This window comes from Ostrinia furnacalis, unplaced genomic scaffold (genome assembly GCF_004193835.3).
Source record: "Ostrinia furnacalis isolate ACB-3 unplaced genomic scaffold, ASM419383v2 OfSCF3022, whole genome shotgun sequence".
NCBI classification, from domain to species: Eukaryota; Metazoa; Arthropoda; class Insecta; order Lepidoptera; family Crambidae; genus Ostrinia; species Ostrinia furnacalis.
In genome coordinates this window covers 1,407,151-1,433,025 of record NW_021133261.1, presented here as the reverse complement: position 1 = coordinate 1,433,025, position 25,875 = coordinate 1,407,151, and the positions used below count along the sequence as shown (strand labels likewise).

The 25,875-nt window shown below is 39.9% G+C and overlaps 1 protein-coding gene across 2 annotated transcripts; it reads left to right on the top strand.

Moving 5' to 3' along the window:
* Positions 1 to 143: 143 nt before the first annotated feature.
* LOC114357063 (eukaryotic translation initiation factor 2-alpha kinase) lies at positions 144 to 25,875 on the top strand. Of its 2 annotated transcripts, XM_028310506.1 has the most exons (16): positions 144 to 440; positions 1,340 to 1,457; positions 1,832 to 1,982; positions 3,435 to 3,612; positions 4,209 to 4,371; positions 6,259 to 6,402; positions 9,503 to 9,689; positions 10,890 to 11,164; positions 13,900 to 14,093; positions 15,081 to 15,221; positions 15,774 to 15,950; positions 16,509 to 16,947; positions 19,820 to 19,975; positions 22,836 to 23,052; positions 24,395 to 24,588; positions 25,248 to 25,875. In XM_028310506.1, the coding sequence occupies exons 1-16, from the start codon at positions 292 to 294 to the stop codon at positions 25,380 to 25,382; spliced, it is 3,018 nt and encodes a 1,005-aa protein (XP_028166307.1). In that variant the 5' UTR covers positions 144 to 291; the 3' UTR covers positions 25,383 to 25,875. The 2 variants fall into 2 exon arrangements, with proteins under 2 accessions (XP_028166307.1, XP_028166308.1); XM_028310507.1 differs by lacking the exons at positions 144 to 440; positions 1,340 to 1,457; positions 1,832 to 1,982; ... (1 more) ...; positions 4,209 to 4,371; positions 6,259 to 6,402 and adding an exon at positions 6,845 to 7,096.

Sequence of the window (25,875 nt, the reverse complement as noted above, 5' to 3'; positions counted from 1 at the left end):
ATTCATTAATCGATAACCGACTGTAAGGCGAACGCACATGAAATTCAAAGTATTCACCCCGCCCGGTGCGAAACTTCGGTTGTCGATGACCAACGAACGTAAATTAAGAACAAAACGCTATTTTGACATTGACAGAACTGACGTGGACTAATTTCAGTGGAGCTATCATCTGTGGAGCCAGTGGCTGCGTTATTTTGATCTTCGTAATTTTTTTCAAAAGTTTCGTAAGAAATAAACACCGGAGCCCGGGGTATAGCTGGAGATGTCCGGACAATATTTTGCAATAATACAATGTCGGACTGGTATTGGAAGGTCGTAGCTTTAAAAGCGGCTTTCGTGTTAACTTGTTTTGTTTCTTATCTGCGTGCCGATGATAATATACAGAAGTTACCGTTTTGTAATCCTCACAATAATGCGAACGGCGGACCAGTCAACCACGAGTGAGTTTCGATTGCCTTCCTTTTAACCATGTTTGTTAACCGGCAAGTATTATAGGCAAGAGTCTTGAAGACAGGTTTTAAACTGGCTTCTTAAAAATAATGTTGTTTGCTTAATTACGTCTATTATTTGTCTACAGAGCCTATTTTGCTAGTGAAAGAGTGTTGGTTCAGTTTAGAAGGCATATTTACAAACTTTCAGCAGATTGGATGACTCATCCAAGGACAAGTTGTGACATGAAAGTGCACAAGAAAAAAAACAACTTGATTTATGTAACCATGTATTAATAAACGAACAAATGATTGATAATAACAGCATTGTTGATAATAATAATATCTGTAAATTAATGTTGTTTACATAATGAACTCAAAATGTTAAAAAGATGAATGATAAGGAATAAGTTAACATAAGTTACATACAATGCCATTAATCTTTGGTTAATTGACTGTCAATGCCAGATTTAACAATTGGGAAATGTAATCTAAAACACAAATTAAACATTGTGGATTTAATTTAATAATTACTAAAAATATCATTGCCAATATTCCTCATGTTCAAAAACCATGTCCTTGAAAAAAAAAATGCTTCTGACCCCTATTGTTTGTGGTTAAACTAACGTTTTAAATAAATGCATCACATATTTTGTATCCTGCTGCTTTGGTAGTTTATGACCCTTCAGTTTGAACATCTTAATTAAAAAACTGGCAGTAAAATAGTTAAGTTGGTTCATACAAAGTATTACCTATGAGTACAAAATCTACAAATTTTCTATGGAAGCTGAAATATCATGTATTGTTACCAAAATTGTAATTAATTTACTATAAACTTTCACCTCATATGAAAAAGTATTTTACACATTTTATTTATTTATTTTACATGTGAATGTGTATGTTTGTTACAGTTTGGTGCTAGTTAGTACCTTAGATGGTAAGCTAACAGCATTCTCAACTGACAATGGCATTAAAGCATGGGACCTAGAAACACAACCATTACTGTCATCCAATTTACATCATGTCGAGGTAAAATATTGCTACTTTCATTTTTATTATATTCATTTGGATCAAATATGATTTTTAGATACTACAGATTGAAAGCCAACTTATTTTTCTTATTATGTTCTCTCTCCAAAATACATTCATCTGTAAATTTCGCACTTCTAATAACTCTGTGCCTCTTCAAGGTGAGAGTGAAAAGGCAAATAGGACAGTACCCCCTAGATTTAACATCTTGTGCTTTAAAAAGTAAATAAATCAAATTTTCATTGAACATCTTTTTACATTGATCATCCCTTTCAAAACATAAGGTATCAGTTGCATGATTTAAAATGAAGCAAATCATGATTTTTATTATTTTTTTTTGCAACAATACATTTATAACAACCATATTATTTTAGCTCACAGCAGGCGGTAAATGGGTGCGTCTGGTGCCCTCTCTCCGCGGAACACTGTACAGCCTCAGCGGAGAAACCATTGAACCGTTACCGTTTGATGCTGAACAACTTCTTTCCGCCTCATTTAAGTACTCCGATGACTTGGTCATAGCTGGTGAGTCTGAATTAAATTGAGTCTTGATTTTTTATTAATTGCAGAAGCGTTATACAAGGAAGATATTTCATGATGTGATTGATAAATAACTTTCAGTAGATCTAGGATACGCATAAGATAAACTTATGTCGAGGCATTTTATCGATTTTGTACGATAAGCCCATACATTTGTCGTCTAAAAAAGTCGATAAGATTTAAAATGGCGCATCCTAGTCCGGCTGGAAATCTCCACAGCACTTAATTGGTACTAAATAGCTTAAATTAATCTTAGAGCTCTTTTGGGATATCATATTTTGTTTCCAATCACTGAATACTGCATATTTGTGTTTTAAAAAAATTTTGCAATTATTAGGTTGCATATTTTTGTATCACAGAAATTATGTAATAAACTCTCCAATACATGCCCTTGGCAAATGCTCAAGGCTGCAGATGGTTTTACTATCATGGATGTTATTGTCTTCTAAGATTTGAATTGCTCTAGCAAACTATAGTCGACTGCTTTATAAATAAATCAGAATGTATTTTGTAACGTTTCATTTATAATGTAATTGAATTTTTATGTGTTAACATAGAGTGGTGACTCATGTAACTATTGTGTGTGACAAAGTAACGACTTCACGGCCTGTTTTTCATGCACGATCTGTAGATAAAATAAATCCGATTGAATTAGCAGTAGGTATACGTGTTGCTTTGCAATAGGGAACAAAAAGAGCAAAATATTGCCAAAGATGTTGTATAGAAAGGTATGTTGTACTTCATGCTCAAACAGTACTTTCGCCTAACATCTTATGCAAGTAAAGTTCCAGGTTCAACTTTGGGTTCCGTGCCTCTAATGAAAAAAGAAACCGTGAATTATAAGTGAAACGAAAACGTTTCAATACACATCTGTGCATTCACTTCGCCCCTTTACTAATGTTAGGAAGCGAACGCACAAATAGTATTGCAGCGGAAATGTCCGCTAGCTTAAATTACCCTTTCTGCGTTATAGGATCACTCCATGTCTTCCGTCTAACGTAGTATCGCATCAATGTGTTACTGTTTGGATTTATCTTGCCCCAGGTGTAAAATGGGGAAGCGAATGCTAAAATTTCTGGTAGCTTAATATTTCTTGCTGCGAAATTATTTCTGCGTTTAGAATAACTACCTCGTTCGTTTAACGTAGTTAGACGGAGTTGGGTACTAGTACTGAGTTTGTTCCGGCGTTTCTTCTCAGCACTTGCCATATGTTTGTCTCGAAGCGCTGGTAGGGCCCAAAAGATAAAGAGACATGTAAAGTACCCCTTAAGGGCTACCTTTTTTTTAACTGTATTTTGACGTTCATAAGTGCCACTAGTGATCTAAATTGAATAAAATATTTTTGATTTTGAGTGTCGCATCGACAGACTGTATGACCTAGACTAGAGTAGTAGACTTGTATGACCGCTTGAATTTATTCACATTTATCTTCCCCAGGGGCAAGAGAGACCAACTGGCTCGGTCTGGACGCGTCGTCGGGGTCCATAATATACGAGTGTGGTTCGAGCGGGTGCAACAGCGAGCAACAGACAGCTGGCGCGGGCCGAGACATCCTAGTGTTGAGGCGACACTCTAACACTGTGAGGGCATTGGATCCGCGCAGTGGGAACGAAAAGTTAGTATTTCCAAACACTATGTTATTTAATACTAACTACTATACTCACACACTTGTTTATCAAAAAACTTTTAAAAAACATTGAATCATAAAAAGCACGAAGGCAGGGAAGGGGTTAATGAAAATGTTCCCTATAATTAGTCGCTTTAAATGAAATTAATATCAGGCTTCCCCAACCCTGTACAACGGGAACATGTAGCCAAATACTCCATTAGCAATGAGGCAAAGATTCTTACTGGCCTATTGTGTCAAGATTGTGGAACTAATCTAAGATAGAACGACGCTTGTCAGTTTTCTATGTATCGAAATGAATGCTTTCTTCGATGTGCATAATCTTTTCAACGCCATTGACTCTGGTAAAGAGAGGTTCGTGCACATTCAGTGAAGACTAAAGGTCATAGCAGACTTTCGCGAGCTGTCATCGCCTTTCGCGCGCTATCGACCGCGAGACGATGCGTTTGTTACGGTGCGGATAAGTGTACGTTACAGTATGGAGTTTCATACAAAGAATACTGATCGCCTCCAGTTGATACGGTTACGATCCCTTTCCGGGTTGATAAGTGTGCTACGTCCTTCAATTATTTGATGTTTTACAGATGGAACTTCAGCGTGGCCGAGCACCAGCTGGCATTAAGCCGGCGGGAGTGCGCGGGCGGCGCGACCGGTCCTCCGCCGGCCGTGGCTGTGGGCGTGGCTTTACCTGAGGGCGTGGTCGCCGTCCGCCGCCCGGGCGACGCGCGACTACTGTGGAGGCAGAAGGTACATGATTTGCTAATGAAATTAAGTCGTGTTTTAAAGAAGTGTCCGTTGCAATCTAATATTGTTTAATTAATGTTAAAATTAAGTGGATGCTTTTGGTAATTGTTAAATGTGTGTTGGTTCTTAGGCAAGTTTTATGTCCTCTAGTTTCGCATCCCGTCTTTTGTTACTGCTTTTAAAGCAAATACATTATGTATATTCGAGCCTAATTCTATTTTACTTTGCCATTCGGGTTCTATCAAGTTATGTAAGTAAAACATCCCGTCGACAAGCACTTACTTAATATGATCAGTGGTCCCATCCCAATACTCCGCGGAATAGTATCGCTACACGTACTTATATTTGCGTGTCGTACTCTGTACCACCGTGCAGTTGTTGCTAGCGTGCCTCACCCGTTTCAGCTCGGAATGACAACTTCTCAAAATGACAACCGGGGCCCAAAATGTCCACTTCTCGAAATGACAACTTCTTAAAATGTCAACTTCGCTAAAAGACAACTTCTCATAATGTCTACACACACCGGCAGATTTAGCGGAACGCAAAAAAAAGTATGAAAATAAGGAAAATTACTACTGATCTATGAAATATTTATTATACAAAATAAAGAGATAATTAAAATAAAATAAAATAACATATATTTTTTAAATATTTAGTCGTTTTTATTTAATAAAAAATCATCGAAACGAAATTTCAATTTTTCAGTTTTGAACAAAAATTAGAAATTGTGGCCAGATTAAAAATTAGGGTAGCTTATCACTATCCAAATGAATGAATTAATGATGGGTATTTCCCCCTCTTGCTCTGATGATGGTTTCCATTCATCTGAGCATGCTGCAGTTAATGATATGAAGGGTATTTTGGGGCAATGTCTGCCATTCCTCTAGTAACGCGTTTCTCAACACCACCGGTGGTATTCTGAGTTTAACACATCTTTTAAGAAAGTCCAAGACATGCTCTATAGGATTCTTGTCTAGGGATCTTGCCAGCCACTGCATCATGGGTATATCCAAATGGTTTAGATGTGCCTGTACTGAGCGAGCACTGTGAAAACGAACATTATCNTTTTTATATGATAAAACGAGATTTATATATAATAGAAACTAAAAATAAACTGTTCTATGTTAAGTTGATTGAGTATATTTCCATAAAAGACAATACATAACCAAACGATGCTGCGTGTAATGGATAAAAGACGTAAAGTTATCATTTGTGTAAATGAAAACATACTTTTTTTGGTAAATGTTGCCATTATGTAAACATTTGAGAGCTGCTTAGCTGATCACGGCTTCAAATCCGTTGAGTAGCGTTTGAGAATACCATTTAAAATTGAAGGATACTTAAATTTAGGAGCCCGTCAGCTGAGTGATAGATTTGAGTAGTGTTTCAGTATTCGGCCGTTAGTGTTTTTGTTTGCTAGAAATAGGTAGTAATAAATAATGCAACATGTGCCTTATCCATTTCTTAGTGACGAGATCTACGGCCGAATACTGAAACGCCATTTAAATATTTGACGGCTTCTCAAATAGTTAAGCAGCTCCTAAACTTACATTTCGCATAGTAGGGAATTTACNAAGCTTCATTCAATTCAAAACACTCAACGAAACTGTTGATGGGGTAATTTAAACAAAATAATTAAAAAAATATACTGTTGGCAATTATTTTTTTCATATTTAGAATTAAATTAAAAAATAATGTCATAATTAGGCATTTTTTTCCTAAAATAATGATGATATTGATGCTTTTTTTTCCGTTCCTCTAAATCTGCCGGTGTGTGTATTTCTCACAATGACAAATTCGCATTGTCATTTTGAGAAGTTGTCGTTCCGAGCTGAAACGGCCTCTCCTTGTTTTGTTTTCCGTCTTTCAATATTTTTTTACTGTCCACAGCTAGAAGCCCCAGTGGCAGGCATGTGGCGTCTACAAGGCGGTTCATTACAACACATCGACGTTCTATGGGAGGCGGCTCAGTCGTTAGTAGACAACGCGCCCGCCGCGCCGCCTTCACTGTATATCGGTGTGCATGACAGACAGGTGAGTGGTCCTATAGTCTGGTCTGCGAGCACGTAGAATTTTGTCCAATGACCCCAAGCTACCCATCCTTATCGCTCGCGCGTAATTATGTTTCTGTCGCGCTCGCACACTCACTGCGGGCGCCCGTCGCACAGTCGCGAAAGTAATATAATGAGGGCTATCGTTTTTATACTTAACAGTTGGCACCCCTGGCGATTGACAGGACCTTACTCTACAGTGGCGCCATCTTGATTAGTGCAAATGCGATAGTCCTCCTACCACTTTCGCGCTCACCAGTAGGTGTCACTGTCTTCGCTACTAGCAAGTGACAGGACCTCACTCTACAGTGGCGCTAACTGGTGAGTGCTAAAACGATAGCCCTCATTACGCGCGAGCGATAAAGATGGGTAGCTGGGGGTCATTGGACAAAATTCTACGTGCTCGCAGACCGGGCTTTACAGGTCCCGTGGCAGGCATGTGTCTACAAGGCTCGCTACAACACATCGACGTGCTGTGGGAGGCGGCTCAGTCGTTAGTAGACGCCGCTCCCTCGCTGTACATCGGCGTGCATGATAGACAGGTGAGTGGTCCTACAGGCCCCGTGGCAGGCATGTGTCTACAAGGCTCGCTACAACACATCGACGTACTGTGGGAGGCGGCTCAGTCGTTAGTAGACGCCGCTCCCTCGCTGTACATCGGCGTGCATGACAGACAGGTGAGTGGTCCCACAGGCCCCAGTGGCAGGCATGGGGCGGCTACAAGGTGAGGCCCGGTAATTAAACGCGGTGCTGTCATTGCGTGATCGCGTCGCTATAATACAACTTGCAACTGGTTGCTAAGATTAATTTATAGTATGTTTGCAACGCGCGCGGTACTAGAGGCCCCAGTGGCTAAATGGCGGCTCAATATTTTCATCATCTAAAATTATATCAGGGCATACGATAGGCAGGTGAGAGTGGCTTAAACAATTACAAATTTTATTCATCAAGTCGTCGGGCCGAGGAATCCTGCCTACATAATGTATTTCGGTCCGTGGTCGGTAGTCGCCACTCAATAACTTTTCTGCCTCAACGGCCAAAAGTTCTACGAGCTTCATGAACTTTATATACAACTAGCTTTCCGCCCGCGGCTTCGCCCGCGTGGAATTTTGTCTGTCACAGAAAAACTTTATCGCGCGCGTCCCTGTTTCAAAAACCGGGATAAAAACTATCCTATGTTCTTTCCCGGGACTCAAACTATCTCTATGCCAAATTTCATCAAAATCGGTTGCGAGGTTTAAGCGGGAAAGCGTAACAGACAGACAGACAGACAGACAGACTGAGTTACTTTCGCATTTATAATATTAGTTGGGATTTAAATGTGTTCTTTCAATGCTACTTACCTTAAAATTAGACTCGTGACTACTATCTTATCTGTTAATCCAAGTTAACTCATGAATCAGTAAATGCACATTTATTTGTTTATTAAAATTAAGATAGTGTAATATTTGTTATATGCCGAAAAAGATAAATTGATATCTTGCCTTCGTTCGTTTCAGCCAAATTAATGACTTCCACAGCTGGCCAAAAGCTTTCCCCAAGGATTTCCATAACGACCTAACCTAACTTCTGTTTGCTTAAACGATGATTATGAATCTGACAAAATCATCTATTATTATTTTACAATGTGTCAAGTGATCAAATTAGTTTTTTACACGTCACTAGAGACATCGAAACGTATATTTTAAAACGCTAAACACTTTGGTATTGATCGTTTCATCCATGAAGACGCTCCCCACCATTCTTCCGCTAATGTTTGAGTGTTATCAGTACACGCTAAATTATCCATGAGTGCACACGCACACTACAATAATGACGCTGGGATTGCTCGGATCAAACTCCCCGCACCTCGCGCTACCCTCGACCAAAAATTGGTGGGGCGCGTCTTCGTGGATGAAAAACGATCTATATCATAAGTTGTTGTAAATAGGAATGATTTTGCAACAAAAACTTCAAAGGATGATGGGCACTTTTCTATGGAATCTGGGCGTAAAACCAACAGAAATGTAACTACTATTATTTGTTAGGACTTAGTATCAGAAATATATTTTCATATAAATAACTACCAAAAACTCCCGGGTTTGCTTGGAAATTGACATAATGTATAATAGTCATAGGTGTTTTATTGCGCAAACAAAAAATATAATCAATTAATATACCTACATTGTTACATTAAGTTATTTTTAACAATTATTATGTCCAACAGTTAAGGAGTGGGGCCAACAAATTGTATAAAATAAGTCCATGTTCTACATTACGTGCGTAGGACCACACCTGGTCTACTCGTAGGTACCATTTAGAGAAATGAAATGAACACACAGTCATGTTTCAATGGGATTTCTACCAGTTAAGCTTTAGTGTTGTCGCATAATCGATCCGTGATCGATTATTAATCGATATTGCCAATTAACGATTTATCGATTAACAATTCGATTAATCGATTTTATTGATAACCATCATTACTATCATTTGATTGTCAATTCGATTCCTTATTTTCAGCAATATAATCGATTATTTCAATCGAATAATCGATTATGATTTATTCGGTATACATACTTACTAAATCGATAGAATCGATAGTAAGATATGATACAATACTCTCAATATGATCGATAAAAGCAATCTAATTGATCGAATACTATTTTTATTACTCTAATGTGATGTGAAATACTATAGAAACTTTGCATATTCAACGACCTCTATCTCCGTATCCCCGCGTATTTCAGGATTGTTGTCATACTATGAAATGAAGTACTAGTATTAAGCTTTAATTTAGTATACTTTTTGTTTCTGTTGGTTTAACGCCCAATATGCCCATCATCCTTTGATCTGTTCTTTGTACAATCCTACTTAATATTATAAATGCGAAAGTTTGGATGTTTGGATGTCTGGATATCTGGATGTTTGTTACTCTTTCACGCAAAAACTACTAAACGGATTTTGATGAAACTTTACAGTATTATTGTATTTAACCCAGATTAACATATAGGTTATAATTTATGACGATCTGTGACAAACTAAATTTCACGCGGGTGAAGCCGCGGGCAAAAGCTATACACTATATAGTTTTGTTTACCTTCCAGCTATACATCCAAGAAAGCGTCTTCTACGCTCAGAAACTTGAGACATCAGTATCAGCCAAGCCAGTGCCGTGGAAACTGAAGCACTCGCGGCCTCTGCTGGACGGACAGGAAACTGCGCTGTCGGTGCAGGACCCCGAACCTAACACGCTGTCCCTGATCACCCTGTATGGCACCACTGAGCCTACGGGTAAGTGATGTTTTGTGATTCATAGCCACGATAGCCCAACGGTGAAGTGGTCGGACTGGCCGACTCGAGATCCGAGGAACGCGGGTTCGAAACCCACCGCCGCTCGACTATTGTGGTGAGCCCACTCGTAACCACCAGCTTATTTAGCTTAACACGAAGGGCTAATGGGACTATTACCAGGCCTGTTCATCTCCGCGAGTTTACATCGAAAACAAAACACGCACGATTGCCCCCTACAAGAGTACTATTCGACAAGGCCTCACATACGAGCGAACATTGACTCACGCACGCGTATTCTTGTGTATGATGGAAGAAAATATAGAAAATGGTGTACTAAATACTGTGCAGTATTTAACTGCCTAAATAATAATAAAAACACAGAATGTACTTTTTTAAGTTGCCTCAAGACACTGAGAGGTAAATAAGTAGTTAATATTATTCATGATAATTCATGCTAAATCATGTATTTCCTCCGCCATTTTCTGCAGATTGGCACCTCACGTCACATCATTTTACCGAAGTCAGCCCTATAGCTTCGGCGCAGTGCCGATCACTGACGTTTGTCAACAAAACTTCTGACAAACTTGCTTGACTCTTGAGACAAGCTAAATTACACCATATTGTTAATGACATTGAGCATACATTTTTTTAAATACCTTCGCGAAGTAAAACTTCTGTACGTAGTACTTATTATTATTCTGTGCTATTACTAATGTGGGCAATACAAATTACTAATAATCTTTAAAAAAATAGCCTATTATTGAACATTGACTTGTCCTTGATACTTGAGTGCTTCCCGTCCTTGCTTTAAAAAAATGTGAATATTAGTTCAGCGGTCTAGGCGAGCATGTACGCACCAATTTATATCTATTTATAACAACACTATAGAAAATTGAGTAAATAAATTCCAACTGAGCATATTTAAAATCATAATGAGGTTAAGCAGTTATGCACTATGTTTGTCTGATCCGAATCCGTGAAAATATGGTTCGGAGTACTTATAGAGCTATTCTTATAGTTTTACTGACACTAATACGAGTAGATCCCATTTCTGTCATCCGATATCTCTATTTATTTTGTATTTTGACGGAATCTGATCGGATTTTATGCCTTCACTACACTATCTTTCTTCAATACCACAACATCATATTGCATTTTGAAGCAATAACTAGCAGGCTTACAAAATATTCTCATTCCCAGGCAACCACGGCTTCTTCCTCTACCTCCAAGAGACGTGCGACCAAGCAGTCCAAGTGTCCGAAGAATCCATCGACGGCCCGGACATAGTCCTGCCCACACCGGACGAGGATCACGAACATCATCATATACACGTGCACGTGTATTCTCTATGGTTCTGGTGGAAGGAAGTGCTGCTGATAGCAGTCAGTTCGGCATTGCTGATGAATCTGATGATATGGCCGAGGTTCTTCGCTCCGAAGCTGAGGCCAAGCACGCCACTGCCTGTTAACCATCAGGTAAGTTTATTCAATACTTTCAAACGACAGAAGGAAATACATATAGCCGAGCGGTGAAGGGGTCGGACTGGCCGACTCGTGATCCGAGGAACGCGGGTTCGAATCCCAGACCATTGTGTTGAGCCCACTCGTGACACAAGCACATTTAGCTTACCACGAGGGGTAAACGGGGTTATTAGTAATTTGTATTTACAAATTGCATTATTTAAAAAAACATAACAAGTAGTGAATATTAATGACTAGCTCGGCAAGCTTCGTGCTGCTTATGTCCAGAAGTAATGGTAAAAGATTTATTCAAACTTGTCCAGTAGTTTCGGAGCCTATTCAATACAAACAAACAATCCAATCGTTCCGCTTTATGATATTAGTTTAGATAATAATCATTCGATTTCAGATAATTAAGCGACTGTAATTTAATTCCGAGAACAATAAAATTAATTATGAAATATTGTGAAAGTAAATTCACTTTCTAATAGTTAAGCCTTGTAAATCGAGAATAATCGAGATACGTTAGAAACCCCACTAGTCAGGCGGTTCTTTTTTATTCTAATTTAGTTATTTACGCTCATCCTTTCCTTGTACCAGGAGAACATAATAGCGGGGCGGTACTATGAGCCACTCAGGAGTACTCGTAGTTTTTATAACAACCCCTTTTTCCAGGAGTATTTAAGATTATTTGTTTTCGTTAATTTAGTTAATTATAACCGTCTCTTGTACCAGGAGAATATAATAATGAAGGCTTACTACGAGAGTCCTCAAGAGGGCGATATGAGAACTATTCACCCGGTCTCGGCAGAGACGGCTTCTTTTTATTGTAATTTAGTTTACGCTCATCCTTTCCTTGTACCAGGAGAACATAATAGTGGAGTGGTAATACTCGGTAGTGGTAACACTACTACTAATACTCGGGGCGATACGAGAACGATTTCACCCCGCTGCGCTGCCTAGACCCCTAAAATAATAGCTACCTTTTCACAGGAGATCTTAGATAGATGGAAAATATTTATTTGTCTCAAAACAGGTCTCTTTTATGGTTCTGTCCCTAAACTTAGCTGATCATAACCCTTTTATTTTACTAGGAGAACATAATAGTGGAGCGGTACAACTAGGGTTTCTGCTCGAGCTTTCTCGAACTCGAGAAAACTCGAGAAATTTGGCTTCATTCGAGACGAGAAAAAAATTACCGGAGCTCGAGAATTCTCGAGTTTCGATTTTGAAGCTTTAATATTCTTGAAAGCCTATTTTCTTAGACAAAATTAAGTGTTTAATTATTTAATAGGTTAACGTTGCGTTTAGACTGGCCTAGTTTTTCCTTTTTTTAACTAATTTGATTTGCAAGTAATGATCTTAACCGAAACTAATAATGATCACCTACGAGTATGCTATATTTTATTATGTTTGTATAACTGACTGATTTAAAGACTGATTTTTTTTATTAATATCTGTTAGTTTAGGTACCTACTCGTAAATACATTTATTCAAATTTAAATGTTTTTTTGTTTGTAAATGCAGGTTTATTATCGTAATTTTTCAATTAATTTGGACTTGTGTTCTTTGGAAAACAAGTGATTCAATTGGAGCTCCAGATATTTATGGTTATTAATCCTTAAAGTACACGCGACTTTTTGACTTTTGTTCCTTTAGTTAATTACTAAGTTATAATTATCCTACTAATATTATAAATGCGAAAGTTTGTGTGGATGTCTGGATGTTTGTTACTCTTTCACGCAAAAACTATTGAACGGATTTTGTTGAAACTTTACAGTATCATTGATTATAACCCAGACACATTATAACATTAATAAAAACCCGTGTTTTTATTAAATTTCAACCGATTTCAACAGTTTTAATTAAAAGACTCGAGACCCGAGAAAACTCGAGACTTTGGCCTCGAGAATTCCCGAAACTCGAGAAAAAAAATAAGTCGAGAAATCAAAAACCCTAGGTACAACGAACATCCGCTATTGACTCCCCCTACTCAGTAATACTCGGGGCGATACGAGAACGATTTCACCCCGCTTCGAGCTTCTTTTTTATTGCAATTTAGTCATTTACGCTCATATTCCTTTGTACCAGGAGAACATAATACTAACCCACCACTACCGATGGTTCTTCCTACGGCGTACCGAATCTCGGGAGAGCGCGCGGGTACTTGCTCTGGGCTCTTTTCCCCGGGCGCTTTGCTTGACTCCCTTCAAATTTCTCTGATCCATGTCTCTTCTTATAGTCAATTCTCCCCCTACCAGGAGAACATAATAGTAGAGCGGTACTACGAGCGGCCTCCACCGAGTCCCCCCACCCAGGAATACTCGGGGCGATACGAGAACGATTTCACCCCGCTGCGCTGCCTAGGCCCCTAAAATAATAGCTACCTTTTCACAGGAGAACTTAGATGGTTCTTTCCCTAAACTTAGCTGATAAACCCTTTTATTGTACTAGGAGAACATAATAGTAGAGCGGTACTACGAGCGGCCTCCACCGACTCCCCCCACTCAAGAATATTCGGGGCAATACGAGAACGATTTCACCTCGCTGCGGGCTTCTTTTTTCTTGCAATTTTGTTATTTACGCTCGTCCTTTCCTTGTACCAGGAGAACATAATAGTGGTGCGGTATTATAAGCGACTCACCCCGCTGCGCTGCCTAGGCCCCTAAAATAATAGCTACCTTTTCACAGGAGAACTTAGATGGTTCTTTCTCTAAACTTAGCTGACCCTAACCCTTTACTTATACCAGGAGAACATAATAGTAGAGCGGTACTACGAGCGGCCTCCACCGACTCCCCCCACTCAAGAATACTCGGGGCGATATGAGAACGATTTCACCCCGCTGCGCTGCCTCGGCCGAGGCGGCTTCGGCGTGGTGTTCGAAGCAAGGAACAATATCGACCACTGCTCGTATGCTGTGAAGAGGATCACGCTGCCTAAAAGGTATCATCATCGTTATCAGGCCATGTTTCTATTGCAGGCGGACGATTATCTCTAATTTACCTAATGTAAAAGGTACAAGTAATATTTTTTAGTTAGACTAAAGCTTGCAATATCCAAGTTACTAAACTGGGAAGTAGACAAGTAATTTCATTATGTGTGGAACACTCATCGTGGGTCAAATCACGATCAAAAGACGTAATAGATTTTTATAGGAGCGAATTTTAGAGTAGGCACACACCGTTGATTTTTCGTCGGCCGATAGTTTAGTCGGGCAGTTGATCAGTATGGGCATGTATGGGAGTGCGCACACTACGCCGATTCGATTTCTCCGATTCTTCATACAATTTAAAATCGGGCACAACTATCGGCCAACTAAAAATCAACGGTGTGCGCGCCTACTTAGAGAAAGTTTGAACTGAAGTATGGAAAAATTTAAATGCATTATGGGGCCTTTTGACTGTCAATACTGGCATTCAGTTACAATCTTTTGTGAGGTTATAAAATGAACGTTTTTAATAACATGGTGAGTTTAACTGAATATCGCCATTTTTATTTTATTTTTTAGCGTTAAGAGTCGCATCTCAAACTATCGCCATTTTGTTAGATACGCCTTTTGGTGATTCGACACACGATATTTCAAAATCACTCGTTGCTGGCCATACAGAGCCCCGATTACGGTAACTTTTAACGTCTACAATCCAGACACGCTTCATCGATTCTGCGATACGATTGGTCAAAACAGCTGACGTACGCTATTGAATGACCAATCGTATCGCAGAATCGAGAAGCGTGTCTGGATTGTAGACGTTAAAAATTACCGTAATCGGGGCTCAGGTTGGGGAAGCCTTATGTTCTCACATTTGTCCCTTACTCGCCTCTTTCCTACGACATCCACAGTAACTGTGGTAATGATCCTATTCTCGGATCTACATGGGTAATGGGAACAAATTAATATAAAGTTTTCATAAAAATAATGTGTCCCTGCAGGGAATCGAAGCGCGAGCGTGTCTTGCGCGAAGTTCGCGCGTTAGCCAAGCTGGAGCACGAAAATATCGTGCGCTACTTCAACGCCTGGCTCGAGGAGCCGCCGCCGCTGTGGCAGGAGCAGCGAGACGCTGTCTGGATGAGGTAGGAGGATACATCATCATCTTCATCATCATCATCATCATCTTGAACACCACCATTTTCATCATTATTATCATCGCCATTGCTATAACCGTTCGACGCAATCATTATAATTTCTCTATCATTCTGTCATAATCATCAGTTCAACTTATTGCTTCGCGCTAAGAGAGCTTTAGTGTGAGTTTACATCAAATGTCGTCACTAGTGATCGCGTAAAAAATGACATTTAATGTATGACGGATTGTACAGCGACCTTAGCGGATACTTTCAAGAACGAAAATCTTCATAATTTTTAGACGTTGGATATAAACTCACACTAAGCCCTCATTTAAACAGTGCTTCCCGTACTGAGCTACAGTTCGCTGGTATTCTACGTACTAAACAAACACAATGTTTTATTTTTGTATACGCACACACACATCACGATTAGGTACTTAATACTGGCCATGTGCAATTCGCATTAAGCCATAAAACAAAAAAACATCGAATTGGAATTAGACAAAAGCCATAATGAAACAAAAAAAATTATTCTAAATTCAAATTTGAATTTGACAGAGAACTGGACGGAGTCTCCGTAGCCATGACAGATGAGTGTACCGCCACGTCACCGCCTAACAAAAGCAGCCACACTAAGCGGGACAGTGTTCGGTTGGAACTACAGAAGTCTATTGACGATTGCGTGGACGCGCTTGACTATGAGAAGCGGCTGGCTGATCTGCCTAAGAGAAACAGGTGGGTTGATTTATAAATAATATTTTATGTGGCTGTATGGCGTAAGCCTTTGCGTTTTCCTGCAAAAAAAAAAGAAAAATCTATGGAGTGCGGGTTTTGGCGGGAAAGTAAAACGTCATCTGCAGTGTTTTGTTTTCTAATATTTGTGTTTAGCCGAATATTGACGTATGACGTGTTATCATCATTATCAAGTCATTTAGGCGGTTAACACACTGCGCCGCGCTCTGCCGCGGAGCGCGTTATTTCATATAAAAAATCACGCGCGCGGACGCGTTGTCAGTGTGAAGTGCCGCGCGTGTTTTCCATACAAACTGAGGTACTTGCATACAATTATTAAATCTGTCGCGCAGTGTGATAACCGCCTTATTCTTCACTGCAGTAGCATACGCCACTCAAGTAGAGGGACATAAGGAACTTAATGTTCAGGACGAGTCCTTACGTCTTCTTTTAACGACATCTACGACAGTGTATAATGATGGTGGATTTATTTCACACTGTTGTAGTGACATAAATGTTAAATTCAAATAGTCTATTTCAAGCTTCTCTTATCCATTTCAGATCGCTAAGCTGCAACGACTCTTTCAGCATAGTATTCGAAGACAACGTCTCCAAACATTCCCAAAACTCACACCACTCGTCCCGGAATTCCCACCATTCGTCCCATAATTCAACCCACCACTCCACCCCTACATCCCCCAAACATAGCAGCCACGATTTTAATATCAGCACAACGCCCGACCTATCCAAAAACCTGGGAGATTACGCAACCACCGATCTGTCAAAGAACATCACTAGCGGGGATTTTGGGGTGAAAAATGTACCCCAAATTGCAAGTGGGGACAATGACGATTCATTTATTGTGTTCGCACATTCCGAAAACCCGAAGTCTGGACAGAGCGAAGCGAGAAAAGAATCTTCGGTGGACAAAAGACTAGAGAGGGTGAAAGAGATTGATGGATTCACTAAGACTGACAGCACTAGTAGTAAAAATAAAAAGGTATGTTGGTTCATAAATCTATTTTTTAATAATACAAACACAATATTGCGAATTTAATTAACACTACTACACGAGCCATAATCAAAACAAAAAAACATCGAATTTGAATTTGGCACAGAAACCATAATTATTATAATTATTACGTTGGATCATATAACCAATTTTTTAATAAAATAATATATATATTTTAGTCTCTACCTCTGCTAACATTGCGATTAATGAAATAAAAACTTGTACTATTTCAACACGCTCATTTATTTTATCAGAGGTAAATAGACGATTAGTCTAAGGGCCCTCGCCCACGGCGACTTTTTCGCGCGTTTACGAAACGCGGTACAGCATCGCTACTAAAGCGCGTTAGTCTTATTTGCAACGCACTACAGAAGTACACACGACTGCATCGTTACAAGTTCCGTGGGCGAGGGCCCTTACACAAGTGTCGGGTACACTAGCTATAGTCTTTTTCACCTAAGATGATCCGTATGACGTTTCGAGTTTGAAAGATTTAGAGATGTCACATAACTAAACCATAGCGATTTATCTATCGATTTTTTTCGAAGAGTTAGTAAAACCTACTTTTAGAGAAATATTTTGTATAGGTTATTTAACAAAAAACATGTTTTTTTTAATTACAAATATTATAGTAACAATTTTCTATTGATAATATTCAAATTTCATGGTTCGTGTTAAAAAAAACGATTCCTAAAAAGTACTGGTTCTGTTTCTTTAAATTAAAAACTATTCATTTATTTTCAATGCGTTTATTAAAGTCAATAATCGAAAAATATAGTTGATTTTTGTGATGCTTTTAATAACTAACGGTCTTATTCATAATAAAATGCTAATATAGGTTTAAAACCTACATTAGCTAAAACGTTTGATAGGCTTAAAACACTCTTATAAACCTCTGATAAAAAACGTTATTCATAATCGTTTATAAACCTTTGATAGCTAAAACAGAGTTTAATATTTTCTTTCCACAGACTATACAAAAAGAATGAACGAAAACAGCTTTTTTGGCTATTTAACTTGGTGGACCATGTAAAATCATAGACAAATCGCAGAAAAAAAAAACAAAAAATTGGCAGCTGTGACGTTTTACTTACTGACATTGACATTTGGCACGAAAATTTAATAAAGTTTTCGGTTTTTTCGATCAACTCCCAAGTTTTATCAAACTTTTATAAAACTTGGGATTGTATGTTCTGGATTCTGTACCTCTTACCCTGTACTCTGCAATAAGCTCTTACGACGACCCGGCTAGTTACATCGGATACTAATTATGTCCATGACGAAGGAGAACAGACCGCCTAAAAGGCAACGATCAGAAAACGCCCGCAAGAAAGAAAAAGGCAACACCAACAACAATTACGCCATATATGCTGCCAACGGAACGAAAATAAGAACTTATGGACTTAAAACCGTCACCTTAGATCTTGGCTTAAGACGACCCTTCACGTGGACCTTCGTCATTGCAGATGTACGTCGATCCATCCTTGGTGCAGATTTCCTGGCTAAGAATCAGCTTAACATCGATCTCAGCGCAAAGAAATTAATTGACAAAATCAATAATTTGTCAATATCAACGCACACATCGATATCGTCTGAATCATCAATTCGCACAATCGACGTCACCTGCCCATACGCCGAGTTACTAAGCGAATTTCCTGACGTAACAAGGCCGTCGACGCTGAAAAATGCACCTAAGCATAATGTCGTGCATTACCTACATACGACGGGACCGCCGACCTATGCAAAAGTTCGTCCGTTGAACCCAGCAAAATATAAAGCAGCGAAGGAAGAGTTCCAGAGGATGATGGACCTGGGCATCTGCCGCCCCTCCGACAGTCCCTGGGCAACGCCACTACACATTGTTAATAAGAAAAATGGCGAGTTGCGACCTTGCGGCGACTATAGACGTCTTAACGCTGTCACTCTTCCTGATCGCTATCCTATACCACGACTCCAGGACTTCACATACCTACTGCACAACAAAAATATCTTCTCGAAACTTGACATCCGCAAATCGTTCCATCACATCCCAATCTTTGAAGACCACATACCGAAGACAGCGATAACAACACCCTTCGGCCTATTTGAATTTACAAGGATGACGTTCGGACTTCGTAATGCCAGCCAAACGTTCCAAAGATTCATGGATATGGTATTAAAAGGACTGGATGTTTTCGTTTTCGTCGACGATATCTTATTACCATCATGCAGCGAGAACCAGAATAAGATCCTGTTGAGACAAGTTCTAGAGAGACTTGACAAATACGGTATCGCACTAAATGTAGACAAATGCGAATTCGGCAAAGCCGAGATAGAATTTCTGGGGTATCACATATCCAAAGATGGAATACGACCCCTAGAAGAGAAGACCAAGGCCATCACAAGTTTCCCCCTACCCACTACCGTACAAGACTTGCGTCGCTTCCTGGGCATGATGAACTTTTATCGTCAATNGTAAGTATTCACTGCAATCGATTAATGAACCGCGGAAATAATCAATTTTATCATACAAGAAATACCCCAGCACTAAATCTATTCCGTTTCACACATTGCGTACATTAAATAAAAAATATTTTTACATCGTATTTAATTAAATTATAATCAATAGACTCAGATTTTACTATATATTTCAAGACAAGTAGTTAATTTATTTTTATTATATTGCTAATAAAATACAAATATTTTTTCAAAAATATTCTGCATATGTACTATGCGTAAAATGGATAACCTTGAAGTGTCATACGGATCATCTTACGTGAAAAAGACTATAGACATCCACGGGATGAATGGTAATGGTTCTATTCTACTCTAAAACCTCATGGCTAATGTATGTTAATTATGTTTAACTGATTGTCCACAGAAGGGCCACAGGCGACACTGGTCATTAGACTTGTGCGTCCGCACAGAGCCGGCCGCTAGCAAGATGTACCTCTACATCCAGATGCAGCTGTGTCTCCGCGACAGCCTGCACGACTGGCTGCGGCTCAACCGCACGCCCGCCTCGCGCGGGGACAAGGTACGACAAGGGTACAAGATACGACACGGGTACAAGGTACGACATAGGTCCAAGATACGACGTGGGTACACTCTGCATAGGTACACGGGTACACTGTGCACTGCACAAGGGACACATGCGGCACTGGTCACTGGACCTGTGCGTCCGAACCGAGCCAGCTGCGAGCAAGATGTACCTCTACATCCAGATGCAGCTGTGTCTGCGCGACAGCCTGCACGACTGGCTGCGGCTCAACCGCACGCCCGCCTCGCGCGGGGACAAGGTACGACACGGGTACAAGGTACGACACGGGTACAAGGTACGACACGGGTACAAGGTACGACACGGGTACAAGGTACAACACGGGTACAAGTTACGACACGGGTACAAGGTACGACACGGGTACAAGGTACGACACGGGTACAAGGTACGACACGGGTACAAGGTACGACACGGGTACAAGGTACGGCAAGGGTACATTGTGCACAGGTATACGGGTATACTGTGCACGTGTACACTGTGTATAGGTACACGGGTACACTGTACATAGGTACACGGGTACATTGTGCACAGGTACTGTGGTATAGGTGTACCAGAATCTCATGGCAAACAAAAATATTGGAAAAGTGTGTTTTTCATATGGCAATTGTCTATGGTTTAATTGTCACCTGTCAAAGAAAATTATGAAATCTGTCAGCCGCTGCAAAATTTTTGTAATCTCTTCTTGACTATTTGTTATTTTTGTGAAAAAGTCGAAAAAGTTCAAGCAAGGCATATTGTTTTCAATGTGAATTGTAAAATAAGGCATAATTCAAAGTCGATCTTTGATTCTAAAGCGCGTCGTCGAGTTGACAGTAGGGATGTTCCGATACCACCTAAGTATCGATACCTACTCATTTCGATAATACTCAAATCTTTTTTCGATACTACTTAAATAAGTACTCCTAAAGTATCGATACTTACTGATATCGATACTTTTTGGAACTTTTATTTTGTTTTATTATTTTGAGGGTGCTATCAATGAACGTTGAAGGACAATAATTTAAACAAAATTGAGAAGAAAACAACTATTATCCGATGGAATAAACCGATGAATTTGATGATTACAATTAATAAAATTACTTGTAAATAGTCACTTAACACTTTCACAATGGCGGAATGGCGAGATGATTTGCGGGCGGGTGCGGGTGTCTCCTTCTCTCGCTTTCGGCTCGGGCTCTAGTAACTCGGTAACCGATTAAAGCTGATTAGCTGACTGTTTTTACTCTCTCAGTTCTGTATGATGCGTTCTCGGTTTTTTTTTTATTGTTTTCGGTTGTTTTGCTGATTCGATTCGATACCAAGTATTTTTGTTTCGATACCGATTATGTATCGCAAAATTGATTCGATACAATAAATACTTGGTATCGAATCAAAAGTATCGAGTACCTACTCGTATTTATTAGTATCGGAATATCCCTAGTTGACAGTAAGTTGGACTGAAATGTTTTGATACATTTAGTTTATTACCCAACTGTGTCAGAAGGAGGGTTGTGTTTTTTTATATTATTCTTACTTAATAGCTGTTTTATCGGGGTTTTCAGGTATATCTCACAAATTGGTGCAGATGTTATGACCATGTAAAGAAAATTGAAAAAGATTTCATAAAGCTAGATTGAATAATGGAGAAGTTTCCAATTTTTTTCTTTGAAATAAACTTGAAATAAATATAAGTAGAACTAATAATAATTGTGAAATAATCATGAAAATATCACAAATAAATAAGTTACAGGGCTCTAAAGTTGCGCATAACTATTCACGCTATTTTGATCGGTGTATTCACACAGTCATTCGGAGTACAAACAGTAAATCACCCCTGATCCAGCCAGTTCATTTTTTTTTTAAATCTAGCAGTTATTAATTTTTCAGCTAGGGTCACTCAAGATTCTTTCTTAATAAAATGTAACCTTTTTTTTTCAATAACCCAGACCTGAGCCCCGATTACGGTAACTTTTAACGTCTACAATCCAGACGCGTTTCTGATTCTGCGATACGATTGGTCAAAACAGCTGACGTACGCTGTTGAACGACCAATCGTATCGCAGAAACGAGAAGCGTGTCTGGATTGTTGACGTTAAAAATTACCGTAATCGGGGCTCTGGCCATATACAAAAAGAACGGCACCGCCTATGTTTCAGTTCCACGCGAAAATATGTAGGTAATTTAAATAATAATTTCTCAGACATTTCTTTTCTCACAGACGATTTATTTAATTTCCAAGACATTTTCCTATGTTAAAAACCTGATGTATAACAACATTCTTTTTTTTTTTTTTTTTTTTTTCAATTCTTCCACCACACATACCTACCTAAAATGTATATTCGTACTTCATGTTCATTAATATTAGTCATAAAAGTAAAAAATTAAACAGTATCAAGATCGTTTATTCCAATTTCCCCAGTATTGCTCTCAACAAAGTTTATTTTTCCTATTTGCCATGAGATTCTGGTACACCTATACTTGTGAGTGAATCCTGGTTTAGCCTAGGTGCAGACCACCGATGTTTATAAACTTCAGGGCATAAACGTTATCCTATTATTGACAAGATAATTAAAGCTGTCAAAACGAACTTATGACGTCACTATCGACGATGACATATTTACTTAACGTTTCACGGCTTTTCAGGGCTGCAATTAACCCTGTATTGCACCATCTTACTTAAACTTTAACAAACTCCAAAAGTCTGCCAAACCCTATAATACACCGGTATAGTTATAGTAACGGATAAAGTTACGAAAATGCAACTCAGACCATGTGTTTTTTTTTTGTGTCTTTCTTTGGAATTGTTGGTTACTTTTTCAACTATGATTAAGTTTTGCTACATTTCACCTATCCTTTCCAGGTCAAAGTCCTCTTCAGCCAGATAGTATCGGCCGTGGAATACGTCCACCTAGCGGGTCTCATCCACCGCGACCTCAAGCCCAGCAATATCTTCTTCGCGCCCGACGGGAGGGTCAAAGTGGGCGACTTCGGACTGGTGACCGCCATGAATGACAGCTCGCAAGATGGCGGCCCGACTGATGAGATTGACGCGTATGCGAGACACACGTATAGAGTTGGTAAGTGTCCTTTCCAGGTCAAATCCTCTTCAGCCAGATAGTATCGGCCGTGGAATACGTCCATCTAAAACCTGGTCCGTGAGCACGTAGAATTTTGTCCAATGTCCCCTAGCTACCCATCCTTATCGCTCGCGCGTAATTATGTTGCTATCGCGCTCGCACACTCACTGCGGGCGCCCGTCGCACAGTCGCGACAGCAATATAATTACGCGCGAGCGATAAGGATGGGTAGCTGGGGGCAATGGACAAAATTCTACGTGCTCACGGACCGGGCTTTAGCGGGTCTAATCCACCGCGACCAGCCAGGTCAAGCCCAGCAATATCTTCTTCGCGCCCGACGGCCGGGTCAAAGTGGGCGACTTCGAGCTCGTGACCGCCATGAATGACAGCTCGCAAGATGGCGGCCCGACTGATGAGATTGACGCGTATGCTAGACACACGTATAGAGTTGGTAAGTGTCCTTTCCAGGTCAAAGTCCTCTTCAGCCAGATAGTATCGGCCGTGGAATACGTCCATCTAAAACCTGGTCCGTGAGCACGTAGAATTTTGTCCAATGTCCCCTAGCTACCCATCCTTATCGCTCGCGCGTAATTATGTTGCTATCGCGCTCGCACACTCACTGCGGGTGCCAGTCGCACAGTCGCGACAGCAATATAATTACGCGCGAGCGATAAGGATGGGTAGCTGGGGGCAATGGACAAAATTCTACGTGCTCACGGATCGGGCTTTAGCGGGTCTAATCCACTGCGACCTCAAGCCCAGCAATATCTTCTTCGCGCCCGATGGAAGGGTCAAAGTGGGCGACTTCGGGCTCGTGACCGCCATGAATGACAGCTCGCAAGATGGCGGCCCGACTGATGAGATTGACGCGTATGCGAGACATACGTATAGAGTTGGTAAGTGTTTTAAAATAACTATCTGATCTTAGTTAATAAATTTCATCATTGCAGGATTTTTTTCTCATAATTTTAGTTAACATTTTAAATACGTGATATGCAATGAATAGCATTATTTATGAGTATTTTTGGCCGTCTTAAGGCACAGCAAACTATCACTTCAAAAAAGTTGCGTACCTAGTCCTTGACCTTTTTTGTGCTATGCAGGTAAAGTTCGTATCATTCATTTTATGCTTTGTTATAAAAGAAGAATTATGTTGATCCATATTTTAAATGTAAACCGGCTAGTTCTTTAGTTTTTGGTACCTCACCATTTTAATACATTTCCTCACGAATGAACCTCGGTTTTTCCCGCAATGTCACATGCACAAAAGTACGCCGTACAAACTACCTTATATTCTGCTTTCATAAGGCTTAAATTCCAATAAAAACTATTCCCTTTCCAGGCACACACCTCTACATGTCGCCAGAACAGCTTCTCTGCCGTCCCTACAGTTACAAAGTGGACATCTACTCCTTGGGGCTGATTCTGTTCGAATTACTACAGCCATTCGGGACCGAGTCCGAGCGAGTGACGTGCCTCCTAAGATTGAGAGACGCGCGGTACCCACATCGTTTCAACGAGGAGTACCCACAGGAGGTATGTTAGACCCAGTTCTCTAAGTTGCAAGTTGCAGTCTCATGAGTAAATAAATATTCTTGGACATTTTACACTGCGCCGCTAGCCCCAAACTAAGCATAGCTAGTACTATGGGTACTAGACAACGGATATAAACATACCTAAATACTTTTTTTTTGTAAATTCATACATATTATACAATAGCGACACCCAGACCCGTCACAGAAATTAAAATTCATCATTTCAATTTCTGCCCGGACGGGAATTGAACCCGGGACCTCTCGGCACAGTAGTCCGTTCTGAACCACTACACCAAACGGCTGACAAATGCGTCATGTTACCAGACATGCGCTTTAGAATAAAATTGTGACATAATGCATGCGATGGCTGTAGGCCTTAGTATACGCGCTGCGATAAGTTTAGCGCGCCATTTTATCGATTTTACGCGATAAGCCCATACATTTGTCGTTTAAAACCATCGATTAGATTTTATCACGGCGCGCATCCTAGCCCAGCTAGGATACTTAAAATTACTTGAACAACTTTTTGAGATTTTACATTGCCCCATTACAATATCCCTAAATAAATTCCCTTATCATAATAGCATTAAGTTTTTCTGAGACCCTATTTGAGATATTGTTTACTCCTAAAATAACCTATTTATTTATATTTCTTTCCAGAGCGAAGTCCTAAAACTAATGCTGAGCGAAGATCCATCGCAGAGACCGACCGCTATGGGAGTAAAAGCGCGCGCGCCGCTTTATCAACGAACTGACGAACGATATCACTTCACGCTGCCTAATGCGCCCGCTTGACGGTACGTCAACAGTTTTTAATATCGACTTTATTGTCTAAATAATACGACTTACTTTCGCGAGATTGTTGTTCAGGCTATAAGATTTAGATTCTTGTGGTTTGCGACAGATAACAGAAATAACAAACATGTTATTACTAACGCGCCCGCTTGATAGTACGTCTGTTTTTAATATCGACTTTATTGTTTATGTAATACGACTTACTTTCGCGAGTTTGTTGTTCAGGCTATAAGGTTTAGATTCCTGTGGTTTGTGACAGATAACAGAAATAAAAAACTTGTTATTAGGAAGTTCTCGCTGCCTAACGCGCCCGCTTGATGGTACGTCAGTTTTTAATATTGACCTTATTGTTTACACAATACGACTTACTTTCGTGAGCTTATTGTTCAGGCTGTAAGGTTTAGATTCCTATGGTTTGTAAAGCCCGGTCCGTGAGCACGTAGCTCTCTCACACTCACTGCGGGCGCCCGTCGCACAGTCGCGACAGCAATAT

Coding starts and splice junctions, on each gene's coding strand:
- LOC114357063 (XM_028310506.1), top strand. CDS start 292: ATGTCGGACTGGTATTGGAAGGTCGTAGCTTTAAAAGCGGCTTTCGTG. Junction 4,372..6,258: donor GACTACTGTGGAGGCAGAAG/GTACATGATTTG, acceptor TACTGTCCACAG/CTAGAAGCCCCAGTGGCAGG. Junction 24,589..25,247: donor ACGAGGAGTACCCACAGGAG/GTATGTTAGACC, acceptor ATTTCTTTCCAG/AGCGAAGTCCTAAAACTAAT.